Consider the following 12693-nt stretch of genomic DNA (forward strand, 5'->3'; position numbering starts at 1 on the left):
GTGCGATCCCTGCCGATTCCCTGGTCAAGAGGGTCGGAACTGTTGTGTACATTTGCAGCCATGTCGAGGACGCGTCTGCAGTACAGTACGGCCTCACACACTTCACAGAGTCAAACGAGGATACCTGTGGATTAGCCCATGAGTACGAGGGGTATACGCCGAACATTTTTTCTGAGTACCGCAGGTACGAGGGATAATTATGATTACGGTATACCCCGACTACGAATGGGATATTGTATTTATCCCTGGTCAGGTCAAACGTTCAGGTCAAACGTTTCCCACAATCTGGAGTATGAATCTGGAGTATGAACTGTGCTAATCGTACGGATTACATGAATGGTTGTACTCATGCTAGAAGAGTATCTTGAAGTATGGTAAACTTGGTGAGAGGAGAGAGAAGACATCACTCAGCTATCATTTGAAGGAAACGTCGGGCAAGATCAGAAGGAACTTTCTCCTTTGATCCATACGTCTTACACAAGATTTCCCGCCTTATACATTTAGCTACAGCTTGTTGAGTTCAAGTAGATGAATGCATCTTGTGTTTTGAAGTTGTATGTTCGCTCGTCAGCTCGTGGAATAGACGTCAGATATAGCTGAACCTGTGGAGCTTAGGAGCTGCCGTTCCACCAAACTACCGCGACTAGTTGAGACGAGATAGGGGAACGCTGTAAGTGCTATTAATGGCTACTGTCATGCTTTACATTTATATATTTTGTTATTTAAAGGATTCCCAAAGGCATAGCCTATCGGGGGATCTCCTAGCAGTGAAAATGATCATTGATTTATATACTAGTGAAGCGACTTGTGCAGGCAAATATATACTGTTTATAATGAGCGCGAAATTTTGTCCGAAATTCTGAAACAGAATCTATAGCGGTAATCTTGGGTGGAAGGCAATTCCATAATTTTCCGATTTTATGTAAGAAAAGAGAAGATGAAAATTTCCCATACACATTCAGCTGAGAATTCAAACTCACCTTCTAGGTTTAGGTGCATATTGAAGTGCACTATTTATCAGTTGCGAAGGAAACTGTCTCTTGATCTATGCCGTTTCGAATATATTGTTAATTAGTTCTAGATACTCTACAGCTTATTCTTTTTGAATATTGATGATGATGCCAGTCATTCTTCTTTCCCATCGTGGGCCTTTCCTGTTTCGTCTTTGCTGTTAGGACAATACATTGAATAATAACTTCATGCATTGACAGTACTGTTGCATTCCAAGCGCACGTAAGTATTTTTGTTGTGGATTGTGCAAGGGCATGTGGTGTCTGTGGGATTGATCCCATGTGTTCTACGTAGTACGTGCGCTGGAGTACTGCCACCGTACCAGGCACTGCCTTTGCGGCAGGGTACTGGTGGGTAGACAAGCCTCTTGTACGGGCAAAACCAAAAATAGTTATTATGATTATGTAGCTAGCATGCACAGTACTGCGCAGTAACTATAATACAACAAGTGAAATTCAATCCAAGCAACTTTTTAAATGTGTGCGGTTTTTTTTAAGCTGGGTCTGGTGGAATGGCACTGCACCAGCGTAGACTACGCAGAACGCCTGGGGTCAAAGGTAGTACGAATGTGTACAAATGTGTATTCCCCGGAATATTGTACTAGGCACTAGGACCGTTGGTGTTAAGAAAAGGACAAAATGTTACGAGTTATGACAAACTGTCCACGAACGTAACCAGATCTTGTACAGTCAGCGAGTGTGTGTGTGTAACAGTTAGTCCTTTTCCTGTCTTCACCATAACTATAATTATTGGCTCACCATCCGAGTTCAAATTAGGACCGTTGGTGTGTTCATCCTTTATTGCTGAACCCACAAATAATTGTGATACAGATTGTAAACCATTCGAGTTAGAAGAGAAAGCCATTAAAAAGAAAAGAAAAAGAAAAAAGAAAAAGGTTATTGTACCATGCCAGACGGCTATTATGGAGTCATGTACCAATTGTAGTACATGACGTAGTAGTCACGCACCTACAAAATACTTTGCAGGATAATATTTAAATTGCCTAGCATGCCTGCAAATCCGCAGAGCGTTGGTGTGTACAGTAGGGACCTCCGGATTCTGCTCGAAAAGGTGGCAGATTCTGCTCGAAAAGGTGGCAGATTCTGCTCGAAAAGCAGTGAAATAATTAATTGGCAGAACCATACAAACCTTATGGCGGGCATTTCCTCGAATTCTGCTCCATTTTTTATCCACATACACTTTGATCCTAGAGGGTGGTGCCGTTCCCACGACGGATGCGGAAAACCGGGCTTCCAGCCGAGTCTCACGCGAACAGTGAAATTTTTATTTTATATAATTATTTATACCAAACATGGATGAAACTTACTAGAAAAAGTACCGAATTCTGCCAATTTTTCTGCCGGTCGACTCCGCCGGACCCTAGTGTACAGTCCCGCTTGGATGTTCATTCTGTGCTAGGCCTTGGCGGATAATGCTCGAAAAGGTGGCAGATTCTGCTTTTTTTGCACCGAAATTGGCAGAACCATACAAACCTTATGGCGGGCAATTCCTCGAATTCTGCTCCATTTCTTTATCCACATACCAAACATGCATGAAACTTACCAGAAAAAGTACCGAATTCTGCCAATTTTTCTGCCGGCATTATCCGCCAAGGCCTATTCTGTGCTATGCTTGCATGTACATTAATTTTTACCAATTTCAGCCTCATAATAATTAATGGCAAACAATCGCTTTTCCAGCTTCTTCACTTTGGTTATAACTAATGACTAGCTAGATCTTTGTCAGAAAAAGGTTTTCGTATGAAATGCCTTCATGGCCCATTTCTTAGTGGAAATAGCAGAAAACACAATAGGGTCCTGCACATTCAGCGCCCAACCGTGGTTTCCATTCCATTGCGTATCTTGGTGCCGACAGGTGGAATTAGCCCTTGGCGGATTATGCCGGCATAATATTTGGCATAATCTTGGGATTTCGTCAAAATATTATGCTCCGGCATAATATACGGATTCCAACGTGTAATGTCGGCATAATCTTTCGGTGTAGACAACAGTTATGCTTAGGGCATAATGCAGCTTTGTCAGAAAGCCTGCGGATGTTTTTTTAAACCCCAGTTACGACTCCTTGTAATAATAATAATAATAATAATATCTTTATTAGGATGACCCAGAGGCTTGTCGCCTATCAAGGGTGTCATAGCCATTGGCCGATTATGCTGGTATAATATTTGGCATAATCTTGGGATTTCGTCAAAACATTATGCTCCGGCATAATTATACGGATTCCAACGTGTAAGGTCGGCATAATCTTTCGGTTTAGACAAAAATTATGCTTAGGGCATGGCCGTGTGTGTACGCATGGTTTCTCAATCCTCTATGTCCAGCGTGAATACATAGTGGAACCGAGCATAATTCAGCATATTTATATCAGCATATTTGTTGGCATAGTTGTGGCATAATCAAAAGCATAATTTGACGATTGGCCGAGCATAGTCCGCCAATGGCTAGCGTGAACCCATCTCAGCTCAAGATAGGAGTTGCACACTCTTGGTTATGTACTCTTGGTGAAACGCAGAGAAATCACGTAGGCCCGTTAACTCTCTTCGCGTCCCCGTAACGTAAAGAAAATCTGTTCTGCTCTACGGTCACGTAGAGAAATCACGTGGAATTTGTACTGGGACTTTCTTTCCCCTTCCGTATTTGGCAGTTTTCTGCCTGCACTTGATCGGTGCCCAGCAGATCTGTACGCATTTTCTCTGCGTGTGCCACTCCCCTTGATAGGCGCTAGGCGACAAGCCTCTGGGTCATCCTAATAAAGATAGTAGGGAGGTTTAGTACCACGTAATCCGTGGGTACTTTACGTGTGTGTACCACGTGATACTCAGTAACCCACGGACAGACGTTTTCTGATTCACGACATACCGTGTAAAACCGCTCCCAGGCAGGACTTGAACCAGGTACCTCTCGTATCTCAATCATGGTCTTTAACCAACCCACTGTGCCTGCCTGGAAGGCTTATAGGCTGAACACCTAGTCTCCTAGTGTACATCAGCTCAGATCAGCAGCCTTTTCGCGTTGATATCGCCAAGCAAGCTTGGCTAGGCGAACTGGAGTATAGAATGAGGAACGAGTGGGGGTCAAAGAGGTGCTGATACGCATGCAAATGCAGAATAGGCAACAACGAAGAAATTAATTTCGTTTTTGTTTAGGACTGTTTTGATAATGATACAGTCATTATTATCATAGCAGTCCTAAACACACACGAACTGTCAACTATTTACTTCAACAACTAAAACCCGAAAACTGCGCGCGCCGACCACCGCGTAACATAGCAGAATCGACGGATTTGATCGAGTTGATCGAAAATCAAGATCGGAATCAAAATCTGGACGATCAGGTTGATCAGCAACATGATTTTTTTTAAGATGCTATGATGTATGATGGCATGCTGCTTGAGTGAACCAGAGGCACGATGCCCTGGACTTCACGATAGGGATCCGGGATCTAGCTGCAACCTATTTTCCAGGCATCTCATTTGACATTTGACATTTTCGGCCACGTAGTCGCCAAAGGTTTGAGCACGTGCTTTTCAGGTGCACCCCAGACAGATCTACTTGACGGGTACGGAAATGCATCCACGGCTATTTCGCGTATCTGGTAAGTTGGTCGCGTGTTTCGTGCATTTTTGAGGATGCCAACAGTAATTTTGTATTGCGCGCATGGATGACATCTGTTGGCGGAGCGACATAGCTCGACAAAGAGAATACTGTTGATTCCTTTCGACATAATGTCTCCATTCCCACCTGATCTATATTTCTGCAACCAGATAACGTGATGGGCTCAACACTTTATTGGTGCTTTGAGCATAGTCATCCGAGTCCTAGAAATCGAATTTTCATTACGAGCTCGGATTTTCAAAATATCCTCCTTGCCATTTCGATGGAGTCGCGCTGAGACCAAACGCTGCGTGGTCTGAACCAGCCCTGGTTTGTCACTGATTAGAGTGTCGACCTTTTGGAGACAAATAGTTGCTCGACAAGAAAATTACAACAAGCAGACTTACGCTCGCTCCTCCCCGAACCTGAGGAAAACCCACACCTTGCTGCGTGCTGCGAACTCCGGCAACTCGGGTAAATTAAATAATTGTCGATCAACTCGATCAAATCCGTGGATTCTTCTGTGTCACCATGGTCACGCGGTGGTCGGCGCACGCCCAGTTTCAGGACGAAAAAAATACCGCAGATATTCGAGATTTGTTCAATATTTTTGGCACTTCTGCAGAGCTTTGCTGCTAGTGAAATCCGAGTCGTTCAGGGAAGGAAATGGCTGTTGTTTGGAGTGACAAGGTTTGTCAGTTCAAATTTCTTGTCAGACTCGGTAGAGGTGACCACGCTGCAGTGTTTGGCGTGCTGGGGTCTGGAGCGGTGCCTGGTGTTGGAGCTTGAGGAGTCGCTTTCCGTCGTCGGGTAGGAAATTGGCAATGTTGCAATGTGGGGAAGTGAAAATATTCAAATTTGTTTATTTCCAGAAAGCGTGGCACATTTTTCACGAGACATGTCCTGGGTGGTAGTGAAGATATTCCACTGTCCTGCAGTGCATGGTTCAGAAAAATCGACGGCGTAAATGGTTCCTGCTATGGCCCATGAAATTTGGCTATTTTAGCGATAATATAGTGATATTTGGAGATGATGGCCCTTGCTTTCCTGGATGTAGCCATGACTCTATGTGGTGGTGATGTGAAGACTACTCAGGTGAGGTAATGTTGGCATGGTGGTGGTTTGTTCTGAGCTCCACTGTGTATGCTGTACCAGGGCTCGTTTTTGGACCCAATATTTAGTCGTATTTTGGGCTCATTTCGAGGTGGTCCCCAGTTCCAAGGTGTCCGTAAGTTATGAAACGAGCCCTTTTGCATGGTTGTTGTAGACCCCAAAGGAAACCTACTTGCAAAATTTGAGCGAAATCGGAGAGATGACCTAGCCCAGCTTTTCTGGTTTTCTCAGACATGCTCTCTTAGATCACCAGGGTGTTCCAACGAAGCTGCTGAATACGATCTAACTTGGGCTGCTATCACAACTTCCGGCAGCTATTTTCCACACTGTAATGTTGAACCATTTCCATCGCCATCATATTATTTGACAAGTCTGGCCGTTTGGTTTGCGATGTTAAATAAAAAAACAAACAACGAACATCAACTGCTGCACCCTATTATCATCACTTACCTTGGAAAACAGGGCCCGGTTCAAGTCACCAGTGAATAAATGAATGTACGTGGATTGGGAGCTCACCACGAAAAATGGCGGCACAAAATGACGGTACCACCTCCCCCCAAGAAATCGTGTCTGTTGATCACTTCAGTTCTGGCTATAACCGGATAAGACCCAACAAAGCAGAATAACCCATGATCCAGGAAATTCTAGGAACTTACTGAAAGTAACTGGACAAACCGTGGCTAATATTCTAGACATGGTTAGCATGTTGCCGTTCACGCAAGCTTTGACCGCCGGCCTGTACCATTATTGTGTGTTTCCAAGGCATGGTTTGCATTTCGGCTTCTGACCGAACAATCGACTCGTGACGTTGGAATCTTACCGTTTCGTCATTGCACCAAACAGAGCTTTCTATCATCAAACCGATACCAAAACCGCCGCTATTCCGGGTGCTGGGTACGAGAACCGTTGGATTTAGCCTAAACGGTAAAATGCTAACAATTGCCTATTATGAGCAGCGCCCCTAGACATGAAGCTCAACATTTCATGATAGCATCATTGTACTCTGCCTGGTGTGCTGTAAGGTCCTATTCATCTTGCATTTTTGTTCTGTTCTGCCCTTTCTCACTCTCTCTCTCTCTCTCTCTCTCTCTCTCTCTCTCTCACACACACACACACACGCACGCACACACGCACGCACGCACACACACACACACTTACACACACACTCACACATACAGCGCACACAGGGTTACTCCAACTACCGGTATGGATGCCGGACGGATTTTCCACTACTGGGCATGTCTTGTTTTGTGCTTACAACTGTCATTGTACGTTCAAGGCAACTCGGTACAGCCTTACATCCAAGCATCACTCTGCACCAACGGAGATGCCGGGGGCTTTTGTTTTTGCATACCAGGATATACACACATTGCCGGCACACAAAGGTGTAGAATAAATTGCGCGAAATTCAAAACAGAATCCAGTTGCCCTGACGTTTCAGTATGTGAGTACTCTGAACCGAATGTCACATGTGTTTGCCCGGAAGGTCAAGTGATTGTATCGAACAATTGCGTGGACAAGTGTACGACTTGCTCACAGTTTGCCAGCTGCATCAAGACAACGGGAACACTGCAGCCCAATTGCACCTGTAGAGATGGCTACACAGGCAATGGGACACACTGCACTGCCATTGCGCGCCCGACACCTCCCTACAAGAATCCGATTAGTTGCGGTTCCCTGCCGGACTTTGGCGGCGCACAAGCCAGTCAAGATTGCTGTGATACAGACTACGAGTACAACTCTACGTCCGGGCAGTGTCAAAGAGTCTGCGCTAAATTCAATTGCACTGCGAACGCTGAATGTGAGTACGGGCAGCATGCCATTCGTTGCGTCTGCAGCAACGGCTATGTCAACGATTCGAACGCCGAATGCGTCACAAAGGACCCATGCGCCAGCCGCCCATGTTCTCCGCTTGCCAACTGCACCGCCAGTGCAAGTGGAACCGCCCACACTTGCACGTGCAAACCAGGTTACCATGGAAATGGAACTCACTGTTCTGACGACGACGAATGCAGCAATGGAGCAAACACATGCCATGGTAAGGCCGAGTGCAGAAACATGGACGGGTCATTCGTATGCCTGTGTCGAGCGGGATATTCAGGTGACGGGATAACCTCTTGCGATGATATTAATGAATGTGGACAGGCTGACACTTGCCATGACCATTCAACTTGTAACAATACAGAGGGCAGCTACTCATGCAGCTGCAATGCCGGGTTTACTGGCAACTCTACGGGATGCTCTGATACGGATGAGTGCACCTCAGGTAGCCATAACTGTACAGCACCAATGTCCAATTGTACAAACACAATCGGTGGGTATACTTGTGATTGTGATGCGGGGTTCACAGAGTCAGACAATGGTAAATGTGAAAATGTCAATGAATGCTTTCAAGCTATACAAGTGTGCTCCGCGAAAGAAATGTGTAGTGACACGATTGGTTCATATGTATGCCAATGTCCTGCTGGGTACACACGGGGAGGCAACGGTGAATGTGAAAATATCAATGAATGCTCTATAGGTATGTTCGTATGTCCATCGGCAGCAGTTTGTAATGACACAATTGGTTCTTATGTATGCCAATGTCCTGCTGGGTACACACTGGGAGGCAACGGTGAATGTGAAAATGTCAATGAATGCTCTATAGGTATGTTCGTATGTCCATCGGCAGCAGTTTGTATTGACACAATTGGTTCTTATGAATGCCAATGTCCTGCTGGGTACACACTGGGAGGCAACGGTGAATGTGAAAATGTCAATGAATGCTCTATAGGTATGTTCGTATGTCCATCGACAGCAGTTTGTAATGACACAATTGGTTCTTATGAATGCCAATGTCCTGCTGGGTACACACGTGGAGGCAACGGTGAATGTGAAAATATCAATGAATGCTCTATAGCTATGTTCGTATGTCCATCGACAGCAGTTTGTAATGACACAATTGGTTCTTATGTATGCCAATGTCCTGCTGGGTACACACTGGGAGGCAACGGTGAATGTGAAAATATCAATGAATGCTCTATAGGTATGTTCGTATGTCCATCGGCAGCAGTTTGTAATGACACAATTGGTTCTTATGAATGCCAATGTCCTGCTGGGTACATACTGGGAGGCAACGGTGAATGTGAAAATATCAATGAATGCTCTATAGGTATGTTCGTATGTCCATCGGCAGCAGTTTGTAATGACACAATTGGTTCTTATGAATGCCAATGTCCTGCTGGGTACACACTGGGAGGCAACGGTGAATGTGAAAATGTCAATGAATGCTCTATAGGTATGTTCGTATGTCCATCGGCAGCAGTTTGTATTGACACAATTGGTTCTTATGAATGCCAATGTCCTGCTGGGTACACACTGGGAGGCAACGGTGAATGTGAAAATGTCAATGAATGCTCTATAGGTATGTTCGTATGTCCATCGACAGCAGTTTGTAATGACACAATTGGTTCTTATGTATGCCAATGTCCTGCTGGGTACACACTGGGAGGCAACGGTGAATGTGAAAATATCAATGAATGCTCTATAGGTATGTTCGTATGTCCATCGGCAGCAGTTTGTATTGACACAATTGGTTCTTATGAATGCCAATGTCCTGCTGGGTACACACTGGGAGGCAACGGTGAATGTAAAAATGTCAATGAATGCTCTATAGGTATGTTCGTATGTCCATCGACAGCAGTTTGTAATGACACAATTGGTTCTTATGAATGCCAATGTCCTGCTGGGTACACACTGGGAGGCAACGGTGAATGTGAAAATGTCAATGAATGCTCTATAGGTATGTTCGTATGTCCATCGACAGCAGTTTGTAATGACACAATTGGTTCTTATGTATGCCAATGTCCTGCTGGGTACACACTGGGAGGCAACGGTGAATGTGAAAATATCAATGAATGCTCTATAGGTATGTTCGTATGTCCATCGACAGCAGTTTGTAATGACACAATTGGTTCTTATGTATGCCAATGTCCTGCTGGGTACACACTGGGAGGCAACGGTGAATGTGAAAATGTCAATGAATGCTCTATAGGTATGTTCGTATGTCCATCGGCAGCAGTTTGTATTGACACAATTGGTTCTTATGAATGCCAATGTCCTGCTGGGTACACACTGGGAGGCAACGGTGAATGTAAAAATGTCAATGAATGCTCTATAGGTATGTTCGTATGTCCATCGACAGCAGTTTGTATTGACACAATTGGTTCTTATGAATGCCAATGTCCTGCTGGGTACACACTGGGAGGCAACGGTGAATGTGAAAATGTCAATGAATGCTCTATAGGTATGTTCGTATGTCCATCGACAGCAGTTTGTAATGACACAATAGGTTCTTATGAATGCCAATGTCCTGCTGGGTACACACGTGGAGGCAACGGTGAATGTGAAAATATCAATGAATGCTCTATAGGTATGTTCGTATGTCCATCGACAGCAGTTTGTAATGACACAATTGGTTCTTATGAATGCCAATGTCCTGCTGGGTACACACGTGGAGGCAACGGTGAATGTGAAAATATCAATGAATGCTCTATAGGTATGTTCGTATGTCCATCGGCAGCAGTTTGTAATGACACAATTGGTTCTTATGAATGCCAATGTCCTGCTGGGTACACACTGGGAGGCAACGGTGAATGTGAAAATGTCAATGAATGCTCTATAGGTATGTTCGTATGTCCATCGGCAGCAGTTTGTATTGACACAATTGGTTCTTATGAATGCCAATGTCCTGCTGGGTACACACTGGGAGGCAACGGTGAATGTGAAAATATCAATGAATGCTCTATAGGTATGTTCGTATGTCCATCGGCAGCAGTTTGTAATGACACAATTGGTTCTTATGAATGCCAATGTCCTGCTGGGTACACACGTGGAGGCAACGGTGAATGTGAAAATATCAATGAATGCTCTATAGGTATGTTCGTATGTCCATCGGCAGCAGTTTGTAATGACACAATTGGTTCTTATGTATGCCAATGTCCTGCTGGGTACACACGTGGAGGCAACGGTGAATGTGAAAATATCAATGAATGCTCTATAGGTATGTTCGTATGTCCATCGACAGCAGTTTGTAATGACACTATTGGTTCTTATGTATGCCAATGTCCTGCTGGGTTCACACTGGGAGGCAATGGTGAATGTGAAAATATCAATGAATGCTCTATAGGTATGTTCGTATGTCCATCGGCAGCAGTTTGTAATGACACAATTGGTTCTTATGAATGCCAATGTCCTGCTGGGTACACACGTGGAGGCAACGGTGAATGTGAAAATATCAATGAATGCTCTATAGGTATGTTCGTATGTCCATCGGCAGCAGTTTGTATTGACACAATTGGTTCTTATGAATGCCAATGTCCTGCTGGGTTCACACTGGGAGGCAATGGTGAATGTGAAAATGTCAATGAATGCTCTATAGGTATGTTCGTATGTCCATCGGCAGCAGTTTGTAATGACACAATTGGTTCTTATGTATGCCAATGTCCTGCTGGGTACACACGTGGAGGCAACGGTGAATGTGAAAATATCAATGAATGCTCTATAGGTATGTTCGTATGTCCATCGGCAGCAGTTTGTAATGACACAATTGGTTCTTATGTATGCCAATGTCCTGCTGGGTACACACGTGGAGGCAACGGTGAATGTGAAAATATCAATGAATGCTCTATAGGTATGTTCGTATGTCCATCGACAGCAGTTTGTAATGACACTATTGGTTCTTATGTATGCCAATGTCCTGCTGGGTTCACACTGGGAGGCAATGGTGAATGTGAAAATATCAATGAATGCTCTATAGGTATGTTCGTATGTCCATCGGCAGCAGTTTGTAATGACACAATTGGTTCTTATGAATGCCAATGTCCTGCTTGGTACACACGTGGAGGCAACGGTGAATGTGAAAATATCAATGAATGCTCTATAGGTATGTTCGTATGTCCATCGGCAGCAGTTTGTATTGACACAATTGGTTCTTATGAATGCCAATGTCCTGCTGGGTTCACACTGGGAGGCAATGGTGAATGTGAAAATGTCAATGAATGCTCTATAGGTATGTTCGTATGTCCATCGGCAGCAGTTTGTATTGACACAATTGGTTCTTATGTATGCCAATGTCCTGCTGGGTACACACTGGGAGGCAACGGTGAATGTAAAAATATCAATGAATGCTCTATAGGTATGTTCGTATGTCCTGCGTCAGAAGTTTGTAATGACACAATTGGTTCTTATGAATGCCAATGTCCTACTGGGTTCACACGGGGAGGCAACGGTGAATGTGAAAATGTCAACGAATGCTTTGAAGGTCTCTCCGTATGTCCTGTGGAAGAAGTTTGTAATGACACGATTGGTTCATATGTATGCCAATGTCCTGCTGGGTTCACACGGGGAGGCAGCGGTGAATGCGAAAATATCAATGAATGCGCTCAATCTGTGCACATGTGTTCTGCAACAAAAGTTTGTAAGGACACGAATGGTTCATATGTATGCCAATGTCCTGCTGGGTTCACACTAGGAGGCAACAGTGAATGCGAGAATATCGATGAATGCTCTCCTTCTATACACGTGTGTTCTGGGATAGAAGCATGTAATGATGTTATGCCTCTATGTCCTGTGGAAGAATTTTGCAATGACACAATCGGTTCATATGCATGCAAATGTTATCCTGGGTTCACGCGAGGAGTCAATGGAGAATGTGAAAATATCGATGAGTGCTCTCAAGTTATATCCGTATGTCCTACGGGAGAAATGTGCAATGACATATTTGGTTCATTTGTATGCCAATGTCCTGCTGGGTACACACGGGGAGGCAACGGTGAATGTGAAAATATCAATGAATGCTCTATAGGTATGTTCGTATGTCCATCGGCAGCAGTTTGTATTGACACAATTGGTTCTTATGAATGCCAATGTCCTGCTGGGTACACACGTGGAGGCAACGGTGAATGTGAAAATATCAA

At 44.3% G+C, this 12693-nt stretch overlaps 1 protein-coding gene across 1 annotated transcript; it reads left to right on the top strand.

The window, feature by feature from the left end:
* The first annotated feature begins 6921 nt into the window (after positions 1-6921).
* LOC135826264 (fibrillin-3-like) lies at positions 6922-12314 on the top strand. Its single transcript, XM_065338895.1, has 5 exons — positions 6922-8258; positions 9924-10022; positions 10302-10526; positions 11937-12046; positions 12249-12314. The coding sequence occupies exons 1-5, from the start codon at positions 6944-6946 to the stop codon at positions 12312-12314; spliced, it is 1815 nt and encodes a 604-aa protein (XP_065194967.1). The 5' UTR covers positions 6922-6943.
* Positions 12315-12693: the final 379 nt, after the last annotated feature.

Source organism: Sycon ciliatum, chromosome 10 (assembly GCF_964019385.1).
Source record: "Sycon ciliatum chromosome 10, ocSycCili1.1, whole genome shotgun sequence".
Classification (NCBI taxonomy): domain Eukaryota; kingdom Metazoa; phylum Porifera; class Calcarea; order Leucosolenida; family Sycettidae; genus Sycon; species Sycon ciliatum.